The 23,697-nt window shown below is 45.4% G+C and overlaps 1 protein-coding gene across 1 annotated transcript; it reads right to left on the minus strand.

The window, feature by feature from the left end:
• Window positions 1-2,983: 2,983 nt before the first annotated feature.
• Window positions 2,984-23,248, minus strand: clic4 (chloride intracellular channel 4). Its single transcript, XM_071899722.2, has 6 exons — window positions 22,900-23,248; window positions 10,059-10,168; window positions 7,617-7,742; window positions 7,310-7,416; window positions 5,880-6,061; window positions 2,984-5,020 (listed from the first exon to the last, which is right to left on the minus strand). Exons 1-6 carry the CDS (start codon window positions 22,966-22,968, stop codon window positions 4,856-4,858), a joined length of 759 nt encoding a protein of 252 aa, XP_071755823.1. The 5' UTR covers window positions 22,969-23,248; the 3' UTR covers window positions 2,984-4,855.
• Between the last annotated feature and the right edge of the window lie 449 nt (window positions 23,249-23,697).

A 23,697-nucleotide genomic window follows, 5' to 3' on the forward strand; every position in this document is an offset into this window, starting at 1 on the left:
CCTCTGTTGCAGCCAAAAAAGACATACAGATGATGGGTGAACGACAGCCTGTATGAAATTCATAAGTCTGGCAAGAAAAACACACCTTGTCGGAGGATCAGCGTCTCATACCCTCGGCGCTCCGCCTAACAAGTCGCAGACGACGTGTTTTTTGGGGGACGCGGTGGATGCCAACATATTTTCTGAATAAAGGCCAACATTGCTGAAGATGTAAGGAGGAGATAATGCTGCATGGAAAGCATTATGCGGGTTGTGCGATTTACGGGACTGTAGTCAGAGGAATGTCTTAACCCCGACGCTTTCCAAGAACAACAACCCGCCGCCGTGCCAGGCTCGACGGTTGGCGCGTTGCGGTGCGCGTTTAGTTCCGGTCCTAGGTTCTGATTGGCTGAGTGACATTCGAAGCACACCGACCTGTGACAGCTAATTTGAAATATTAATGCTGAGTCACCACATAATCAGTAGCCTAGTACGTGTTGCTTAACAACCACATTGTTTAGATCTACTGTGGCTTAAGAATAACAATTATAATAATTATTATTATTACTTATTCGTTTACAAATTAAACCTATTGAACATTTGTGTTTTGTTTTGTTACAATGGGCCAGTGTGTATTACGGGGTTTTATAAATGCAATAGCCTACACCACAGGCCGTGCTGCTTTACAGTGATGTTAGACCAGCTAAAATGGTTTCATTCCGCTTCTAGTTGTGCCCAACAACGCCTCAGCTTGTCTAAAAACACTGTAAAGGGTCCTGCTTAAAGTGTAATTAATCTGGAATTGTTATGATGTTGTATATTGGATAACGTGTAATGTGGCTCTTACAGTATAGAGCTTGTCCTCTAGTGACTTGTTGCTAAAGCTAGGCTAATTCTAGTCGTCATTTCTAATTGGCTCAATTACGATCAAAGCCATTGTAAAATAGGAAATGCACAACTTGGACCGCATTACAGTACATATTAATGCGCCAACCAAAAATCCCCACTCTGTATGTGTCACTTAGCAACCACTTTATTTAGCTGCTGTTCAAAAACTGTTGCTTGGCAAAAGAATAATATTTAATTATTAGCAATGAAAAATAAAAGACTTCCTGAATATTGGCATCCATTCTTTTTAAATACAATGGTGCCTGACTCCTAGCTGTTCTAAAATCACTGTGCAGCAGGCTTCCTGTGGCTTATTTGTTAAATTCATGGTGGCAGGCCTTGCGTGTTGGCCCGGTGAATTGTGAAAACTGGGCTTTGTATCAGGAGTAGTGGCAGAGATCAACTGTGAACAGCTCTTGGCAGCAAACTGGCAGCGAAAATAATATTTATCCTTCCCTTTAATTTAAAGCTGTCATTCAAGTCATGATAGGGGGGAGATAATGTGGATGAATGGCATGTTATGGGCTACTTCAAAATGAAAAGAGTAGATTTCACTTCATGGACTGGCATTATCAAATTGTTTGAGAGAACGGTCTCTGTGCAAAATCCCAGTATTCAGCATATCCCTTGCCATGTGTTTTCTACATATAGGCCTCGGTGCTGTCAATCAACAGAGGGAGTCGAATACAAGGCAGCCCATGGCCACGTTAATGTCAGGTGCACAGGGTCCATATGTAAAGAATGCCTTCTACACATTGTAGGTCCAAAACCCAGTTGGGATATCACTATGTACCTTCGAGTGAGCTACTTCACTAGTGTAAATATTTATCCAGCTGTATAAATGGGTGTTGTGTAAAACCTGCAAACTCGACTGGCACTGCCCAGAAAGGGACGATGCCAAACACAGAGAAAAGACTGTACTATGCTTCTGGAGGTGATCATTCACATGGCAACTTAGATGAGCAGGGTGAAACAGGACACTTGTTTATGTCTGATACTGATAATGCCAAAACAATTAAGCCAAGGTTGAAGATGTATTTTGAAGTAAATGCATCCTTGCAGCATATAGGCTACAACAATCTTCTCATCCTAACAAACAAAGATCCAGGGAAATAATTGGGACTGTAATCGCCTGATGTATTCATAGCTTGAATTTTAGCATGTACAAGTGGTAGCTGACAGTGACTGGCTGGCTCCCTCTGTTGGTGTGTATGCAGCCTTGTTCTCCTGAGCAGGACTACAGTATATAGTCAACATGTCACACACACAAAACTCAACCCCTCCTGCTCTCACCTTCATTACCCAATTACCCTAATATACACTCACCCTGCTTCTAATGAGTGTGTGGTCTGAATGATAGCCAGCCTTGTTGTTTTTTCTCTTTCCTCACACAAACGCACACACATACTCACACACGTCCTGTCTGTTTGCGTCTGGGTGCATTTCCTCCCCATGAGTTACAAGCGGAGACCGTGTGGCAATGTTCTCCAGCGAGGGAGAAGAGAATGTCTGGTACTGAAACATGAGACTTTAATGATCTGGAGAGCACCCAAAAACTGTACGCCCCCACACCTTTTTTTTTTTTTTTTTGTGTCTTGCGAAACATTGGCTGCAATCAGCCTCGCAGAATAGACTTGTTTGTGCCTCGGAAAACAGTAGAGAATTGGGAACAGGCTGAAAAACATCATCAAAACTGACTGCGTGAGTAGGGTGTCTTCAGGGGGAGGAGGGGCGGGCAGGGTGGGTGGGCACCCACTTGAGACATTCCTTGGTGGTGAAAACTCTGGTTGGGAGGGTGAGGATTGGGGGGGGGGGGGGGGGGGGGCTGCAAACAAACATGTCTTGGTCCAGGGGTTCCCAAACTTTTTTGTGTCAAGGATCTCCAAATGGATACAGATTAGACTACAGAGTCCCATTTGAAAAGAGTGTATCCCAAGGAAACCAATGTGAGATTTTTTTTTCTAGATACAGAATTGCATAACAGCAAGTAGAGTGAAACCTCTGACCAAAACCGTTCTCGCATATTCTTTCATTGTGCTAACCTCTAGTGGGTGAAATAATAGTGAAATGAAACTATCATAAATGACAAGACAGAGGTCACAACAAAACACACAAGTCAGAGTGCCAATAAGAGGTTTATTTCAAATCTGTCAATATTGTTAAAAAAAAAAAAAAAAAAAAAAAAAAGCCATGACATAGCTCGGATATTTTCTTTGTACAACGTCACACTCGCGCCGCAATGCGGTGGTCTCTGAGGAACCACCTCGCAAAAACATCAGCAAAGAGAAAACGAGTAAGGCAAGAGGAGATGTTCTCTACAATTAAAATCCAAGCCGGCAAGAAATGGCCTATTTCCCCAAAATTCATAACAGATGAATGTATAAAATTTACACATTGAATTCTGAGCAATCAAAACAAATATTTACAATTCCTTTTTATCAAATTTGTTTCGTAACAAATGTCTGAAAAACATGGCAAACCAGGGAGGGGGGGGGACAAATGTGATCTGCTTTATCCAGACTAAAGCACTTTGGGAGCTACTGTATAATAACATACATTCACTACCTTAGAGATCAATCTACACACTGAAGAGAAAATGAAACTCTACCAGATATTCATTTCACCGCTACTCTCCTCTATTCATTTTCTCATAAATATCTTTAGTGTCACCTTTCCTAGTGCCTGACCGCACATTAGTGTCCTTCCTTCCGCACGCTACAGAGAAAGAGACTGAGAGAGAGTGTGTGTTTTTTTTTTTTTTTTTGACTTCACCAGTTTACATAGCAGGAGTCATCCTATCCACAGTGAGACCAGAATAATGTGCCCTTTTTTGGTCAGTGATGTGTAATCCAAACTACCGCTACTGCCAGCGCCACGCAAGTGAAGACTTCCCTTCATGCTTCATGAGAGAAGAAAAGAGCCGGCTTGCTTTTCTGCTAAATGGAGGCTTACCGCTCAGTGTGTCAGTGGACATTTTTTATGGCAATGTAGTGATTAATAAAAGGCCAGTTTACACTTCCGTACATCCTTGAATGATTCTGTAAGCTACATATCGTTGAATATTTCTTAGATCTCAGGTTGCATCTTTCCTGAGTTGAAAACATGTCGCCTCTGCAGCTGGTACAGGTATTTTCCTAGAATCCTACTGAGCTCAACTAGAACACTTCTGCCCATGTAAGGCAATGAGGAAATCAGAGCATGGATACCAGGTAGCCTTACCTGCAGTTACAGTTATTCTGATTTATTTGAGCAACTCAACATTAAAATAAAGCATCTCTCACTTGATATGTCAACTTTTCTTTTCTGGTTGAGGCTAGCTTCTACTTAAACAAAACTTTCAAATACTCTAGCCAAAAACACGGAAGCTTTCAACACTGTTTACACCGCTTCATAAGCCAAAGAGAGAGAGAGAAAAAACAGCTTCTCAGTGTTCATTTTTATAGCAAGCCTAGAAAGAGCAATTCATATTAAACAGACGACAGAAAATTAACAATAGCTTTGTGACCTTTCACCTGTATGGAGAGAGAAGGTCAGCTTGAAGGTCACTTATCAGGGAGCGTGTCAACGAGGCTCCCAACACTGATAAGCACTGATACACATGCAGGCCGCTACTGTCTGGCTGCTTCTCCGCTGCCTCGCCATCTCACAACGCCTCACAACATTCATCAGCAAAAAGGCAAAAAAAAAAAAAAAAAAAATGGTGATAATAAATGCGTAAATGATGGAAAGGTGGAACGACGGTGAGCTTTGCTGAATCAACTAAAGAGATCTTCATAAAAATCGGAGAATGAAAAACGAATAAGAAGGGTTCATGCATTGGGGGGAGGGGGGGGGGGGGGTTGCTCTGGATGAGGAGAGAAGGAAAGGAGTCCATAGTTTTTCTTTCTCGTGAGTGAGCGGATGAGTCCCGGTGCTGGGAGGGGGTGGGGTGGGGGTTGGGGTGGGTACGGGGTGAGTGAAGGAGGGAGCGGCGTCGGGACGGAGCGGCCTATTTGACCAGCCTCTTGGCCACGTCTGCGTAGGCGATCTCGATCTCCTTGTCGCTGGGGCAGGTGTTGGTGAACTCCTCGCGCGTGTAGGCGTTGTTCAGGTACTTCCAGATGGCCGTCATCTCCTTGGGGATGTCGAAGCCTCTGTACTTCTTGGCCACAACCTGGAGGAAGAGTTTAGGTATCGTGAGAAATGGCCTCACCAACTGAGCCGTGCATCAGAGAGTACAAATGAACTGAAATGATGTGTATCAAATACTTTTGACATCTGTATAGATGCAGTTTGTCATTTCTTTCCATTAGTTCAGAGTTGATAACTTTTTTAAGGTTACAGATTGTGACTCCAACAAGAATAGTTATTTTAGTCATCAGTTAATAAATAGTTTTCATAATTTTCATTGAGGGTCTAAGGTTTAGGTGTGTTGTTTTCGTCTATCATTTTAAAATGTGGGTGTATACAAATAAACTTAACTAAACAGCAATTATTAAAAAGGTGGTACATGCTACATTTTAACAACAATAAATCATTATTTTAATTTTGAGACATCAGTATAATTAATACCAAACAACCCTTGCTGAGAAGATTGGCAGCCTCTACCGGCCTCTACACTGCATTTTACATTGTGTGCCACAGTCAGATTTCGTATATGATCTGCTCGGCTTCTTTTCAGCATAAAGAGAGATTGCTTTATGGCACAAAACAGGAAGAGGGACACTGTTCTTCCAATACAAATGGAGCGAAAGCATTCTGAGTTCTTACAATGACAGCATCGCCTTTGCGGCAACGGCAATGTGGCTTATGGGAAAAGTCTTAATTTTGAGAAACACTAGCACTAACAATACCTCTGGTGTGAGACAGAGGCTACCACTCGTCTCCTCCATGGTCTCATTTGTTTACAGTAACTATACCAAGGTACACCTTTAAATTCCAGAATACGGTCTAAAGTGTGCATACTTGGTTAAACCCCGAGATCATTCTGCATTCATTTCAGTGAACGTTTCCTGCCAGGTGTTGTCTCTCACCTTGACTATATGCAGCTTGGGCAGCAGGTTGCAGTCAGCCAGGGTCATGTCGTCTCCGTCCAGGAACTTGCGGCTGGAGACCTTGACGTCCTCGATGCTGTTGTGGTCGATCTCGTCCGGCAGCGGCGAGCGCAGATACTCATCCAGCTTCTGCAGCGTCTTCAGCAGCCCGCGCTCCAGACCTACAAAACACACACACACACACACACACACACACACACACACACACACATATTATGGCATTATAAACAAAATCCGCAAAACCCTGAAAACTCTTCTGTGAGCCTATGAAGAAATTAAGTTTGCATGCTTTATGTATTCAATGAGAGCGTGTAATCTAATTTTCAATTTGCTATATTTTCCTGAGGCCTCCAACCACAGCTGCAGCAGCCATACTCTGATCAACCACATGAGGGCAGCATTTCATTGAGAGACAAACCCTTTAGTACATGCAGCACCATCATGTTTGACAGCAAGGATCGAGCCTTTACTTGGGGAAAATGGCAGATGTGAATTATTGATGTAGAGATCATTCATAAAAAAAGGAATCCATTGTTGGAAAATATGTGACTACACATGCTGTGTGCTACATCCAGTAGTGCAACAGCAATAAGATCTGTTAGTGGCTGTGGAGTGCGCTTATCATGAAAACATGACATTCAGCCTCAAAACTTTATTGACATAGCCCTGCTGGCCAACTCATAACGGGTCAATATTTTCCCAGGGTGGAGAGCAGCCAACTAAACTATGATACAAAATCTTGGCATTTTATGAATGCCATTAACATCTTTCTAGTGGATGAATTCCACACACACCAAAAAAAAAGTTTAACCCAGGATGTAACTCTTCATATCTAAGAAAGTTAATATGTACAGTCTCTAAGACAATACACTAGATTCATTGCCGTCTCATATAAAACATATTTTTCCTATTATTCCAACAGTGTTATCTGTTAGTTGGTGATATGACTGTTTTTCTCACAGCAGGGTCAGAGTGAGATCAGTTCGGAGCAGGAAGGTTGGGACTAAGAGCGCTAGTTCAGCCTCAGGACGGATCTCTGTTGTTCTGCAGAGCGCTCGGCCAGGTGAGACAGGGACGGAGAGGCTGGGCCATGGTGTCAGGAAAGGGCTTGGGGACGGAGGGAGGCGGGCAGCAGAACAAAAGCCCTGTGTTTCCTGAGTCAGGCCACACTCTGCCTCAACCCACCAATCACAGCGGGGCTACCGATGTCGCCTAGCAACCGGAGAACTCTCCCTGCACCATTCTGACACAATTGCAAGACTTCTGGGTCTTTTGCTCTGAACCAATGTACCTACCTACCGCTGTGTGTGTGTGTGTGTGTGTGTGTGTGTGTGTGTGTGTGTGTGTGTGTGTGTGTGTGTGTGTGTCAGAGAGAGAGAGAGGCAGAGAGAGCGAGAGAGGCAACTCACCTTCGTTGGCGTCTGGTTTTGAGTTCTTAATGAAGGCTGAAAACTTGGCAAAGATGTCCATACCAGCTGTGTTTGACTCAGGATGCCTGGCTCCAAGCTTAGCAAACCTGCACACAACCACATACACAAGTGCACACACACACACACACACACAAAGAGGTAAGACACCTGTCTAAATTTAAATCCGGTTCTACCCTTCATTGCACGCTCACAGTGTGTTTCCAAGCTATCACAGCGTGCTCATGACAGCATGTGCTTGTAGTATGGATGTGGCAAGCGGTTGCCGTGGAGATGAGAAAGCACTCACTTGGGTGGGCAGAGGACGTCCTCGAGGAACTCCTCGATCTTGTTGACGTCGGTCTTGACCTCGCCGTTGAAGGTGATGAAGGGCGGGTGTGTGCCTGGGGCCAGGTTCTGGAGGTCTGCCGGCTTCCTGCACAACACAAGACAGAGAGGGGACAACTGAGGCACGGGCAAACAGAAACGAGCCAGTAACCACTCGACAGATTTGTCGATGTGTTAGAAGATTTAGAGTCTTTTGGTTCTAAAGATTATTTTAATCCCCATGTATAAGCACGAGATGATTCAAATTCAAGTCAAAATAGATAAAAGACAAGATCTGCAACTTGTCTCTTATCCTGGTTAAATGTTATCCAATGTTATAGATCGATAACGTTATGCATTATTCATCTGTTATAGTTCAAAGGCTATGTAGACTCGTTTTCCTAGGTCAGTGGAGGGGGCTGTGGCAGCCTGCTGCACCATAAGCCACTTTCCTGGAAGCATCCAGCCGTTCTCCCTCTCCAAAAACCAGAGCTGGACTGTCTTCTTTCACTGTGTGTGCGCGTGTGTGTGCGTGTGTGTGTGCGTTCCCATCTCTCTGCGGCTCTCCAGCCAACACGTTTTGTACCAGATGTCTCTGGGAGGCAGATATGATAAACACGCACGCAAATGAGCATGTGTTGAATGATTAGTGTGAACACCACAGAGTTGCGCAAGAAACCTGACACTGAATCCCTCACCTATAAATCAGCATAACACACACACACACACACAGCACTGTCTTAACAATTGTCCGACCGTCAGAGTTTGATGTAAGCCAGTGGGCTGTGCGAATCCTCTTTGATCAAGTACAACTAGCCACAACAGTGTAACAGATCCAACCACAGAGACTATGAACATGGAGTCCACGTCGGTGTGCGGTGTGACGGTGCACACGGTGGATTTTGGGACGAGGCGTTCAAGGGCACTGAAAAAACAGGAAATGATTTCAACTCTGTGGCATGTGAATAGGAAGTGGCACGTGAATAGGAAGTGGCACCCTCGCCCTGTGGCAGCGCTAAGGAGCGGGCACAGAATCCCCTTGAGATGACCCGGCTTTCATCATGGCAAACATATTGATAGCCAAGAGGAGATGGACATTCACGTCCCTCTAAATGGCCAATAAAGAACACCGAATTCAAATTCCCATGCTGCAATAAAGGAGCCATAAAAATAAGGCAAACACACTCCATCTTATGCAATACACTCTTTTTTTGTTGACTCAAGATCACATACAACATGGAAGAAGTGAAGCCTGTGTCAGTGGTCCCCTTAGGAAAAAAACAAGAAGCAGAGCAGCAAGCGGTCACACCAGCTGAACAAAGGGTTGTTTCAAAAGCGAGGAGTAAACAGACACTGCTAAGTGGGCGGACGTCCTCCACTGCCTTTTACAGCACCTCGGCGAGCTCCGTTTTGTGTTACACGCCCTCTGCCAGAGTATTCAAGGGCAAATATATGCAAACATGCCCAAACCTATGCACAGAAATCCACAGAAAACAAAAACAAACGGACAGCCACACACGCAAACACTCCTTGCCTTTATCCAATCTATAACAAAACGGTACAGCATGTATGGAACACGTCGCCGTTGTGTTTTGTTAGCTAGCAGTGGTTGGCACGTCCCAGGGGAGGAGATGTGTGGGGATGAACCGAGTCTCCATATGGACGACCCACGCTTTGGAACCAAACATCTGAGATCCTTAACAGTGTTCCAGTCTATGAGTCAAACGCACACGATGAAAAAAAAAAAAGGGCCCATGGAAACCAGGAGCCCATCTGACCGCGTCTGAAAATAATCAGCCGCTTGCCTGTCCTGGCTTGGGAAGTGGAAAAACAATCAGGGAGCATTTAGATGAATCACACAGACAGACATAAGACACGGCGGGCCTGGTAAGGAGCTGGCTGTACTGGGGCGCAATTGAGGAAGCAAGTTCTCCGCAGCTGGGAGGAAAAAATTGTAGTCGAAATTGCAGAGGATCCTTGTTTTTGATCCCGTTTTTTTGAGTCATGGTGAACTTGGTGGTGAAAAATAACATGTTAGCCACCAAAATCAAGGCAGGAAGCAAGTGGAGTGAAGAACCTTAAATAGCCTCTCTCCGGAGTCGGCGTGTTTATTTTTCCCCGATTTTCTCCAGCCTGGGAAAGGGTCATGGGAAAACCAAATAAGCAGTCGGGAGGCAGCGAGCGTGTTAGAGGTGGGGCTGGATCAAAGCGTTTGGTCTTTGTGGAAACGCCCAGAAAAGCCATGGGAGGCGATGAAAGGAGGAGAGAGAGAGAGTGGATCTTTTTTTTTTTTTATCCTGGTTTTATCCTACAGCGGCTAAAAGCAGGATAGGAGGCAGGAGAGGAGGAAGGAGGAGGAAGCAGAGGATGAGGAGCGGGAGAAGAGGGAGGGAACGAGGGAGACCCAGCAGCTAGACAGGCTCACCTCTTGAGATCCACTGTGGTGACGTTGAAGACCACTCCCTTCAGCCATAGGATCATGAAGAGCCTCTGCGAGAAGGGGCAGTTCCCGATGCTCTCGCCATCACTCCCCGCCTAAGAGAAGACAGACAGAGAGAGAAAGGAGAGTCAGATTAGATTAAATATCTGTAATGCTACACAGGTGCTGTTCCTTATCTCGAACTGACTGAGTACACAAAAGATGCCATCTCTTTCCATCATGGAAGGACCACAAAGACATAAAGGTCACGCAGATTACATTATTGCAAGCAGAAAAATACAAGACAGCAGACAAAGAGCCGGATCTTAAAAAGCATCTGAAACGGGTCTTGAGCACCGATGGCAATCGGGGCCACGGTTCAGCCTTAAATGGAAAAGGTCCCGATACTCTGATACTGATCGCATCTCTGTTGCACAACCTTTATGGCCTGGGGCATTTTACTGCACTCACTCGGAGAGGGCCCATTTCAGACAATGACTCTTTCACACACATTACAGCCTGGCCTCTGAGGACTTAAGAGGGAGAGAAGGAGTAGAGAGCCGACCCCCTTGTCTCACATGCTTCAGCACACTTCCCCCTCCATTAATCTGCAGCACTAATGTCCAAGTGTAAGAGGAACCTTCTGAAGTGATTAAGAATAGGACAGCTTCTTGTTCCCCCCCACCCCCCACCCCCCCACTTGCTAGACTGATTTTGCACAGACACGAGACTGAGTAGCGGCGGTGGGAACAGGATACATGCAGGTAGTGTGATATGTTTTCTAAATGAATGGGGAATGCTCATCTATCAGCAAGAGACCAAAGAGAGCATTGAGTGGGCCTATCAAGCATTAAAACAACAAATGTAGGGTATTAGAAAACTGAACAAATGACTCATTACATTACAATCTGAAAGAACTAAGAAGAATGCGACTGATAACATAGGATCATAAAAACCAGTCTCACACAGAGAGACATCACCAGAGTGGGAGAGACTATGGGAGGCTGCTGCAAACTGTCAAGAGATATCTCCAGTCTTCACCACCATCATCCATCTCTCTGTCATGCACACTCCCCTTCTTTCTCTGACTTACCCCCCGCTTTGCAGGACTCTCCATAGCTATGTAGAGTGTGTACGTGTGTGTGTGAGAGAGAGAGGGGTGGGAGGAGGGTGGAGAAGAGGACAAATATGGTTTGGATTCTACATTAGAAGGCAGAATAAGCATTTCATTTGATTAACTGAGCTTTGCACAGTATCTTAATGAAATCTGCAACGATGACTGATGCACGGTCCTGTCCCCTCCAACAAAACCAATTTCATTTCAATTAAAGTGTATAGTAGGGCCAAACCGTGAGCCACGGAGTGTCATGAGACCGAAACCACAAAGACATTCCAGTTCGCTCTTTGTCATTCATGGCACAGTGACTGAAATACATGTGGCTTCTTTCTCCTTTTAGACCTGAACCGCAAGTCATATATCAAAGTCTTTGCTGTGGATTTGCTGCAGGTTGAGGAGCCGGCCATGTGGATGCTGAGGCTGTGGAGGTATGCCGTTCCCCAGGCCGGCCAAATAAAGAATGCCCAGTATTCATCTACACACAAGGACGAGCATGGAGGTCATTCAAGTATCGCAGGAATGGAATGCATCTCTTCATTCAGCCGATTACTGTAGCAAGGCCTCTGTGAAAAGGCTGAATATCTTTTCTTTTTGTCTGCCTCTTCTGTCGTCACTCACTCCTCAGCCTCCATTCACTGCACTTCTCGCCTCTGCATCGGTCCTTCTTTTCACTCCATTTTTTTTTGGCCACTGTAGAGGTGATATGTAACACTCTGGTATGTGTTACACACTGTAATGGAAAAGGCATACACAAAGCAACTGTGTTCATCAAACATGTGCTGATTGCCAAGTTACCAATAATTTGACCGCAACCACGGTGCTTATGAAGTACCAGAAGTTTCCAAACTAACACCAGATTGAAATCAGTCTCTAACTCAGCAACTATTTCACAAGAATATTCTTCTTACAATATCAGACACACAGGGTCTGAAACGACCTCTACAGAGGACTTTGTTTGGAAGTGTTCAGTCTCTCCAGCAGCTCCCTGCTGGTGTGGACAGGCCGGCTGCCGTTGTCCTCTGTGTGACGCCCAGTGGGATGGCTCTGTTTGATCTGCCTGCTAGCTCCCATTGTACTGCGGCTGTCCTCCGCGGCTGTCCCCCCCCCCCCCCCTCTCTGAATTCAATATCTGAAAAGCTTGGATTAGATCACTGCCTTTGTTCAGCAAATGAATGTCCCCTTTTCACCTTACATGATTCAATTCCTGTGTCAGAAGAAAGGTTCGGCTGTGAAATCTTCACGACATCAGAGGGTCCGTGGCCATCGCTGAGCTAGCATTAGCTGATCCTTAGGGGATCAAAAAGACATCAATGGGATGATTACTCCATTTTCCTCACAGCACTACATCTACACAGAGATCCATTCATGTTAGTTATGGATCAAGGGTGGCAATGCAGCTCAGCAACTGTTCCCATGGCAATGGCCAGACACATATGATATGGAGAGCGAAGCACACAGTGTGTGGGGGAGATTACCAATTCACAGGTAAGCGTCTGAAGCAACCTCTCTTTGTAGGGAGAAAAATGCAAACCGCACGACACAATGTCATTTGTAAATCAAAGGGGAACCGTGATGTTTGCTGTATTTCAACATATTATATTTAAGCTGAGCTCATCTAAGTTCTGGGCCTTGAGTGGTCAAAAAGAAGGCCGCAGCAGCTGAGAAAGACATTCATTCTTTCTTTTCTCCCAGTCTGTCCTCAGAAGCATGGCAGCGCTCCTACCCTCTGGAGTCTGCAGCAGAGCAGACTGCAGCCCTCTGCCAAAGACACTGATAGCAGGGATCTGCTGCAGAGCGAGGAAGAGACAGACAGAGAGAGAGACAGAGAGAGAGAGCGAGAGTGAGCGCCAAACCCTGAACTGAGCTGCTGCTTTGAGTCCAAGAGCCACATAGAGAGAGAGAGAGATGGGGAAATGATAGGAAAGAGGGAGGAAATAAGGGATCATAGGTGCTAACAGACACGGGAGACAGCAAGCGGTAAAAATAGATGCTTAAAGTGTGAGGAAGAGAAAGACAGAGTGTGAGGGGGATGGAAAAGAGAAAGGAGAGAAAAAGCCACACCCTCCGCCAGCATTATTAGCAAGCTACAGAGGCAGTGTGCTGCCTCTCTCTTCTCCCTCCTCCCCCTCTGCCCCTCTCCCCCATCCTGGGCCCCTCAGTAGAGCCGGTGGGGGGGTGGGGGGGGAGAGAGGGCATTTGGGGAGGAGGGAGAAACTATTCCAGAAATGTCCTGTTACTCCCGCCGAGGAGGAGGGTGCTTTGTTTAGTTTAAGCGATGATGCTTGTGGAGCTGCATTTCCGCTGCCTGTGACACATGAAACTGCTGCGTGTTTCAATGCAGGCCTGTCCCACAATCTGCCGTTACGGACTCAGCAGGTTGAATGTGAACTTCTGCTGATTGGATTTTTCCTACAGTATCTTTTGCTGCATAAGTGATCTGCCACATCCACTGAAAAAGCTCCCAAGAGATGTTGATGTCTGTTCTCTCAATGAGTGTGCGGTTGTATGTGTGTGTGTGCATGTGTGTGTGTGCGGAGCGACCTTGAGCAATCACATGCACAGTCTGCTAAAAGCAATCACGTACACATTCTGCTGAAAGCAATCACATACACATTCTGCTGAAAAACCCTTTCAAAGTAAGTTACAGAAAAGAGACAGCATACAACAAGACAAGCCAGCTAAAAAAAAATAAAAAAAAAACATTACATAAATAATTCTTTAAACTTATAAAAAAGGAACTGAAACTGGAAAGGGGGATTCACGAAAAAAGACGAGCTAAAACTAAAGCTCTACCTAAAGCCCAAGGCCTAAAACTCAGGTTGAATAGGTTCAGCACACCCCTCCAAACACGTCCTCTCCCACTTAACTAATGCCTTCCAGAGCGCCATTATTACAGTGCCACATTCAGAAAGAGCAGCTTCTGGAGAGACCTCTGTACAGCAACAACACAGAGCTCTTTTTGTTTGTGGAGAGTTTTAGGCACGTCACCAGTTGAGGGGGGAGAAGAAGAAAAAACACCCCAATAAAACACACAAGTGTAGGGTAAGAAATTATTTCGGGGCAGCCCCTTATAAGGCAAGGAACATCAGTTGAGCAAGAAGTTTATGCACATTTTCCAACAAATAAACCAGCGATTGAGCAGTCGCGCTCTATGACTTGAGTTACAGCGATTTCACATACAAGCACCATTCACAGGAACGCTTAGCGCTGCCCACTGTGTAGCCCGTGTCAGAAATGACTCATATCTTGCTGACAGTTGCACCGTCTTTCCTCAGCGATTCCACAGATATTCCACCCCGATGTGAAGCGGCTATAATAACGTCTGAGACACATATGCTGCAACAGCTGACTATTGCTAACAAACTCGTAAGCTTTATTTAGGCTCGATGGATGGAGCTCGAGTCGACAGATGCGTGTGTATAATGCCACACATACACACAGCTGCGTGGTGGAGGGTGTGAGTCATGCTGCAGTCAGGGGATGTTATCTAGGCGTCAGTGTCCAGGACAGGCTGGTCCCAAAAGCAGTACAATGGCACCTCAGTCAGCCAGTGGGCCACTCATCTCCTGGAAGCACACTGTGATTCTCTCTCACAGACACACACACACGGTGAGGTCATACCCTGACTTTGCTCATGCAGCCGCTGATGTAATGATCAACCTAACACATCTTAGGTAGCAGCGATGAGCATGACGCTAGGCCTTGACTAATTAGCTTGGAGGCTATGTGCACTTTAATAGGCACAAAGGTGTCGTCTTCGCAAGTCTGGTCCTAAAACATTTTATGACCAGGCACATAAAACACAAGAGCCATTCAGCTCAACCTCAACCTCTTTTATTCGTCTTACTCAGACTTTCTCTCTCTGCAAAGTTTACTGACATTTAAACCACGGATCTAATGGATTTATACTATAAAGGGCCCTCATCATTATATCTAAAACAGACCAAACAAACACTTTACTAGAATGGTGATGAGACATCAAAGTTACAGTAGCCAGCAGGCTGGGATAATGGACACGGTTTAGGCTGGCCACAGTCCTCCCAGTCTCTGCTCACGGCCTAATTTTAGCAACATGCCTTCCCCTCCCCAACACACTTCATATTCTAAATTGGGTGGGCTGCTCAGCAAGTTCAGGCCACACTTTGACCGAATAAGGAACTGCCGATCTAACAAGCGCCGCTGCTTTCTTCCTCTTGCTCCGCGACACAGCAGGAATGTCCTCTGGGAAGGGGCAGCCATGGTAACGTCATGGTAACGCCTCTCTCTGTTTGCTGGACGAGCAAGCAGACTGGGCTGGCCCTGTGGCTAGACTGAGTTGGACCAAAACCTGGCTGTTTTGGACAGGGAAAGTTAACTGGTGGTGGCCTAAGATGACTTTGCTAGGCTGAGTTAGGGTGAGTGGAATAATAATAATAATATCAGTACTAATAAGACACCTTAATGATACACAAGGAATTGTCTTTCACTTGTCCCACTGTATCATATCAGTGGTGGGCAATATTGGGCCCAATATAGACAGCATACCAATTCGTCTAACCCCTGCCTGCTGCCAAGTATCCACTCAAAGAAGGACAGGCTGTGCTCTACTGGGCTAGGGCAAATATCTACTACACATAAGATGAGTTGGCTGAGGGACTTGGGCTGGGTGTGTGGGTGGGTGGGTGACGAGGGCTGGGCCCCTGACTTTGACCATGGTCAGAAAGATGAGTGTATGGAGAAGTCAGACCCTGCTGGAACATGGAAACGCATCACATCCTTGGTGTGGCTCTGACTCAGGCTGACGTCACTCAGCGGAAACCTCAAGTCTTCCAGTCAGACACAGGCCCACTGTGCTGGAGCGCGTTCGCTCTGTCTAAGAACCGTCGGCTACTGTGGAAAGTTGGAGACTGAGAGCTAAAGAGGGTTACTGGATAAACATGCTGGAGCAATGATGTAAGCTAGGTCAATAATGTTATAACCGCTGCGTTTAGCCTCATTGTCGATCGGTGAGATAAGGCAACATTTCTAGCGGCACAGGGAGGAGAAGACGATACAGATCCAGTGATACAGATCCAGTGCGACGGAAAAAGAAACGGGCAGCTCTGTGGGAGATGAGCATGAACCAACAACCATCCTCGCTCTGACTGTTGTTTCAAGTGTTCTAAGAAAAACAACCAGCTGCATACTGAGGTCTGCACCAGCACCGACTCTACAGCCCCTTACACATTCACAGACCCAGACTGATGACAAGGCAGACGCATGCATTCATGCTTACACACACACCAAACACACACATCTATCTTGAGCCCCTTCCCTGCTTTTATTCACACACTTTCCAGGACAGTACTTGGGAACATCTTCCACCTCTTTAAAATTTCTCGTTTTGTCCTACATATAAAACAACTGAATAACCGTTCTTGTGTTAAACCAAATTTCTCTTTACAGGTGAAATTTTGATTTGAACTGAATTGAACCCTGTAGCGATTCCTTTAAGAGAAATCTGCTGTCTAGACAGCTGTGAACCAGCCTTTGGCACCAACACAGTGCCAGCGTGCTTTTACCATACTTGCCAGATCCACATGGCAGCAAAGCCTGTACCATGGCCACACAAACGCTGGCCTCATCGTTAATTCTGAGCAGACAGTTGGTCCCTCTGGCCACTCGCCACACATGACCCCTTTGACTTGCAGCTGGGTTGCTTTTCAGTACCACTCTGGGCCTCGGTCTGGTACATGCAAATGGGCCTCGGCTTACACATCATAAAAAGCAAACATGCAAAACACTTGAGCAGCAGCCCACACACAAGCATCCAAGTATAGCCTGAGTCTAGGCTGTATAATTGATTGTGTGTATTTGTATATCATGATTTTACCACAACAAAATATTGGTTCATCACCAGCATTGAAACATTTCATGTTGAGTGTCTGCTGTAGTTGAAAATAGTCAAGATGTTGATATAAAATGCAGAAAGTGCCTGTTCCTCAAATCATAAGATTAATTTTACCATTATTATGGCTAAACTGATTATCAGTTTAGCCATAATTGAGCAGCCCTAAGTGTGACACTAGACATTGGTTTAGTCTCAGTGGTGTGTTGGCTCAGTTGACCTACTCAAACCTTACATCTACTGCCAGGGTTTAAATGACAGAGAAAGCCTGAAGGGAGAGTTGGGTCACTTCAGGTTGAATGATGAGGTGAGGATGAGTCAGGTAGGCTCTGCCATCCTATCCTCCATGTTCAGGTAGTAGGATACACTTTGGGTTATATACACTTAAGCAGGCTCCCTGTCACTCATTTTACCACGTTGTCTCTTCGAGGAACGCAGCACGTGAAACATAAGCAGAGTGGATCGTGTGGTGACTGATTGAGTTACATGCGGCCAGCAGGGTAGATTCCCCTCATTTCTGGGGTCACACACCTTCTCACAGTGAAGATGATGTAACAGAGAAGTAACACAGTAGCGCAGTCGGAGGCTCATTTTTCTACTGTATCCAGATCTGGTTGGTTGTACTCGCTGCATCCTTCGTAGGCCTATTAGTTACAAAGTAAAACACACCATTCCCTGGACTAGCACTCCTCTCAAAGTCTCAGCGCCGACCCATCCAACGTAATCCATGTTTCTAAGCTGTTCTCATTTCCTGTCATTGAGCTCATAGGAGAAATGCCTCATTAGCAGTGGACTTCCTTGTCGGGCAGCAGCAATGAGACAAGCTCTTCCTCCTCCTAACACGTTGTACCAAGCTTTTCCTCTGGATAGGGTAGTGTTGGCACGTAGGCATAAAGTGGTTTTATAACAGAGCAAACGCAATAACATCCATTTATGCAAACAAAACGGCTTTGTGGCCTCTAGTGCTGCAAAGATCGACTCTATATTCTTCTGAAGTGAATGTGAAATTGACTTCTGAATATCCTGTCTCATAAAAATGCAAATGCTCCATCAGAAATCCCCCCCAGATTGGTGTAGCACAACATTGCCAGACCCGTTGGGCCAGCGTCCAGAGGCCCAGTCCAACAGCCAGTTATAATGAAGAAGTAGTGACAGGCCAGGTGCAAAAGCAAATCCACAGCACAGAACAACAGCCCACAGCTACAGCACAGCACTCAACAACAGTAACAAGCCATTAATCTTTGTCCCCTAACTCATGATGCTGACTGCAGCAGTGCTATAGTGCTTGGGAAAAATGAACTGCTATATTGATTTTCCTATAAAAAAAAAAAACAGGCAGCACTCAATTGCCTAGAATGTCACCCAAGGGGGAAAGCAATGTTTTATTCAAAGATGAAAGCAAACATGCAAACAACAGGCAAATTCTGGCTGAAATGAAGGCAGATTAGTTTAGAGTGCTGGCTCATGGCTTGATATTGTCTGATTATTATGATCATCATCCACTAAGGGTTACCTTAGGATCAATTATGCACTGGTGAAAACTATAAAAGAAATCAGCCTAAGACTGCAAGGAAAAGTCATACTTGACCCTTACATGCAATTTCATGTCGGCTAACTACATTGACCAAAGTACAGTAATTACTGAGAAAGATCATTGTGTTACCATAAAGTGGTACATCACATGACGTACGTCTGATTGTCACATGTTGACACCGAGCTCAGTATATGACATAAACAGCTCTATAAGTCTCATGGCCTTTCGAATAAACTTTGAGGAAGCACAAAGGGTCATCATGTCTACTCAGAACTGAGGGTGTGACACAGGCACAGAAGCATGTTTGCTCATCTCCACGGAAAAAAGACTGACAAAGATTATGGAGAATTCTGACTGTCACACCCCAAATTGACTGGACATAATGATTCTATTCAGCCTCAGTTCCCTCTAAAGAGTGAATCTGGAAGTGAATCTGGAGGTCTGTGACCTTCAGGATGTTCACCCACATCATCCCTGCAGGAGTGCTACTTTGTTGGGAGCCATCTCTGGTATGTTGCGGCTTTCCATCTCCATGGTTTCCACTGGATTGTCCTGAAGGACGTGCACAAACACAGACGGGCCCTCGTCCCATCCAGACTTAAGAGCCGTTCTCCAACGTGTTTACTGGCTCTGCTCTCTCACTGCTGGCAAGAGTATGGAAAGTGTGGAGGCAGCGGCCTTTACAGCCAGTAGTGTGACCTTGGCACACTTTCAGCCAAGAGAACTCAACAGAACTAGAGGTACAGCCTGCCCTTTTCTCTAGACTCATCTATATTCTGTAAACCTTCATACAGTTCGTTACATGCTGGCGGGGATTCATTCTTTCTGTCATGCCTGAATTAATCATGGGCAGATTTGTAAAGCTGTGAAAAATTGGAGGAAAACGAAATCGAAGGGACCTGAATCTGCAGCTCAAGGTATAAGGGAGAAATAGGAAAAGTGAAAAAAGGAAGAAAAAAAAAAAAATCAGATGGTGGAATGTTATCAATGCAGATAATGAGGATGTCATCTCCTAGCATAAACTTAATATTAACAACTTAGTCATCCTAGTGCTACACATCTACAGCAGTGAAGCGCCATCATCCTGTTGGAGAGGTAAAGCAAGACTAACCACCTTCTTGGAATCTGAACAGCTTTCAGTAGAATCACTGTCTGATTCAATCAGGTAGCGCTGAAATCAATAAGAGAGAGACAGATGGATGGATGGACCTCACTTAGCTCACAAGAGGAGAGGAGAGGAGAGGAGAGGATCAACCCAGTGAAGTTACTAGTGATAGTGGCTGGGGTTGTATGAAAAAGAGTGATCAAAATGAAGCTGAAGCTGGTGACGTGTCTAAGTTTTCAAATAGTGTATCATGCCAAAATGAATATTCCATATAATCGTATCGTCACTGTTGGGTGAAAGCGTTATATCTCCAAAATGTCAAATTTTCAGGAACAAAGAAAAACGGCCTTGTTTTCAGATTGACACTATGCATTTGAGTTTTTCCACTGGTTTTTCAAAGGTTTTATAAGCCCAAGGAGTCGTAGAATTTTCTCAACCTGTGGAAGACCATGTAATCCTTCAGTTGAAGTTAAAACACGAAAATCACCAAAATCACAGTTACAAGGTTTTCACACGACAACAGCGATATGCGGTTTTATTTTTTCATCCCTTTTGGCTTCATGTTGCAATAATACATCTGCCATTTGCCTCAGCACATAAATACATAACATTTGGGGTTTCAAAGTACCACTTTAGCTGCCATGTGATGTGTAGAAGAGCTGACTGCGACTAACAAGGGTGGGTGGTGAGAATTCACACTCCACAGCGAACCGGCATGGACTATTACTCATGTGTGAAGAATATCTAATCTGCTGTACTGCGAGGGGGTCAAGGGTTGATCCCCCCCCCCCTACCAAGACATCAGGCTCATTCATTCGCAACTACGGGCAATAAACCCTGTGACAATGACGAGCTTCACCTCTTCAACCTCAAAGAAGAGAACAATCTGAAGTGATGTGGCAACTGTTGCTATAAACAGTGCAGGTGGATTTAACGCAGGCGGTCACATCTAAATATCTCCATAATCCAGGACAGTCAGCTACTTTTAGCGGGTCAACAGGGTCCTAGTCGCTTCTCAGTCCATACAGACATAGTGGCAACTCAGGTTTTACAAGTATAATGAGGCAGCTTCAATATGTGGCATTGCCCTGACAGATCTGACACCGGTCTATGTGGAGAGCACACACAGCGCGTTATCAGCTGTTCCCAGAGGCCAGGCTTGTAGCAGTGTGCCTATGGCAACCTGCATGCCTGCCATTGTCTCCCATGACTGTGTTTAACGCAGCACAGTGAGAACAATGACACACAACCTGGGACATCAATAATGGATGTGGACGTGTCAGCCGCTAGTACACAAAACAGAGCCACGCGAGGGTGATGGGGAGGAGAGGCCATCTCACACACACACACACACACTGACAGAGTAAGACACACAATGGGACAAACTTCTGTACACAACGTGCTGCACAGGCCAAGGAGGGAGGGGCTGGAGGAAGAGAGCTGGCCACATGTGTAAACCTTCCAGGCCTGGGGATGATGTAACCGCTCCCCGGAGGCTGTAAGAGGTAGTTAGAGAAATGGCGCTGGCCAGATCGTCCCCATCTGTTCTGCCGCTACGCTGAGGGACAAACTGGACAGAGGCTCGACGTCCATCAATGCTTCACACTCATCCACAACAAAGGACTCTCTTTAAAGACTCAATAGGAACAATAAAAAGGAGAGAGCTTCTTTATGTCTACTGACCCTAAAGACTAGAAAAAGCACAAATAAAAAGGCCCGATGTCACCCTTATTTACAACCGAAGCATAACAAATTACAAGTTTTGCACTGGTCTTTCACCATCCCAATTTTGACAATATGAGACGCTCCAAGGCAGAGGGCAGGCCATGTGACTGCGACATCCTGGGTTCGAATCCGGCCTGGGACCTTTGTCGCATGTTATCCCCCTGTCTCTCTCCACTGTGCCGCCCAGTAACGCAGAAATACCATTAAACAACGTTTTGAAAAAAAATAGAATTATCCATTTTTAGTCTTATGGTGTAGATCTGATCATATAACCATCTTTTGAGTGTACTTTCCAGAAGTAGGCTCATGATCACCATTTAACAATATCTGTGCAGGGCTGCATGCGTCTGCGTCACCATTGACACACACACACACACGCATACATACACTCTCCCAATTGAATTCAGGACCCCATATCCCCCTCCCACTCCCCTGTTCCCTGGGGTCCCACCCCCCGCTCCCCCTTTTCTCTCCACTACCATTTTCCCGCCCTGCAAAGCAACAGGCTGAAGAAAGAAAAACAGCCATTCTTGGTCCTCCCCCCCCCCATCATCATCATCACTGCTGTGGGGGAGATGGGTTCAGTTTTATGGCAGGTGCTAGTTCTGGGCTTGTTCCATGAAGTTCATACATATATAAAAAAGAAAGGTATCCAAAAGGTTATCCATGAGGTTCCCTTATTTATCACCAAATCTATATTAAATGATGAATTCTGCTGTCCACTAAACAATACAGCAACCAACAGTTACTGTACATTAAATATCAACCAGCTTGAGGGGAATGGCAGTCCATTAATGCCTGGCAACTGCCTGCAAAACACCAATAGACCACAATTCTATCTATATCTAATAATACTAATAGTAGGGGTTATATCCATCCCCAAATTTGTTCGCTCTGTCCAAGCCGCCCTTTGCTGTCAGACAGTGAGTGATGACAGTGTGACTAAACTAGTGTTAATGTGACCCGTTTGAGCCCATGCGACTACCACGTAGCCTGCGACCGCTACACTGTATCATCACTGACCGGAATGAAACAATGTAATAGTATCCAGTAAGTGACTAAATGTTACAGTGTCGAACTGGTATTGGTAACTACTGAGCTTTTGTTACAATTGCACCAAATAAACGCCTAATTTCGAGCATGGCAGGCTTCTCTTCCCCCGTTGTGGGGGAAAAACTGCATCCGCCCTGCTTGTGACACTGCAGGCTCCACATGGCCATGGAGGCAGAGGGGTTATGGATCCCAGACTGGTAGAAAAATCAAACTTACTATGGCAAGAAACCCTGTTCTCGTGAAGCTGGCTGCTCTGAAGGACAAGCCTTGGAGTGAAATAACATATGTTGGTCTTAAAAAACCCCTCATATGTAGCAGTAGCAGATATTGCTTTCCTTTCCAAGGTAGAAATAAAGCTTTCGTCACAACTCACTGAATAAGTACAGATGGGTTTAAGTGATCAAAAAATAAAACTTCTCCCATGCGACTTTGCAGGAGTGGTCTTACCTTCACAAAGAGCTCGATAACGGGTTCGTTGTCCGCCTTTACTCCGTTCTGCGGTACCGACAGAGACATGGTAGACACTACTTTTTTTTAAGTTTTGCGAGTAAAAATGAGTCTTTTTAGCTACCACGCCCGACTAAGCTCGATCCTCTACTCCGCCGCCCCCTTTTCCGCACTGAAGCCCGATAACCGCTGTTTTTTTTCCCAGGACCGGTGCTGGTAGCAGAAAGTCTGGTTAACGTAAAGCGGACAAGGCAGCGGTAGACTCTATCCACAGACCGGAGACGTTTGTACGGTGTTGTACAAGCTACAAAACCATCGCTGAACCGTAAGGCTCTTTCCACTGCTTGAGTAGTGATGAGGACGAGAGGAAAGAAGCAACGGGAATTTAAAGGCGTGATGTCATCTGCAGAGCAAACATACAAAAATGTGGGCAGGGTTTGAGGAGAAGAGGAGTCTTGGAGGGAGGAGGATGCCTGCTGGGCCGCTCACTGCTGCAAGGAGGTAATGCTGCCTTCAAGTGCTCCTCGATAGGAAGTCGTAATGTAGCTTGTCCCGCATTCAAGTGCTTTTGGTCTGGGAATAATAAAAAGTATTTTGGTGGCTGTTGTTTAATTTTAGAAGTCAATCAAAACAGAGCTTTGTCCCGAAGTGGCAGAATGAAGATGAGAAAATGCAGATCACGCAATTGATGTTTTCATTAACCAGAAGTTTTGTATTACAATGCACGAAATAAATGACATCTTAGAGTGAAAAAACATGCATTAATTACACAGAGTACCAAAAACATTTTTTTAATAC

The sequence above is a fragment of the Centroberyx gerrardi genome, chromosome 17 (genome assembly GCF_048128805.1).
Source record: "Centroberyx gerrardi isolate f3 chromosome 17, fCenGer3.hap1.cur.20231027, whole genome shotgun sequence".
In the NCBI taxonomy this organism is placed as follows: Eukaryota; Metazoa; Chordata; class Actinopteri; order Beryciformes; family Berycidae; genus Centroberyx; species Centroberyx gerrardi.

Bases quoted from the DNA above. Each gene is read 5' to 3' on its own strand.
- clic4 (XM_071899722.2), bottom strand. From the start codon at position 22,968: ATGTCTCTGTCGGTACCGCAGAACGGAGTAAAGGCGGACAACGAACCC. The intron at 7,417-7,616 runs GTGAGTGCTTTC...GGTTGTGTGCAG, and splicing joins GACGTCCTCTGCCCACCCAA to GTTTGCTAAGCTTGGAGCCA. The intron at 6,062-7,309 runs GTGAGTTGCCTC...TGTGTTTTGTAG, and splicing joins AAAACCAGACGCCAACGAAG to GTCTGGAGCGCGGGCTGCTG.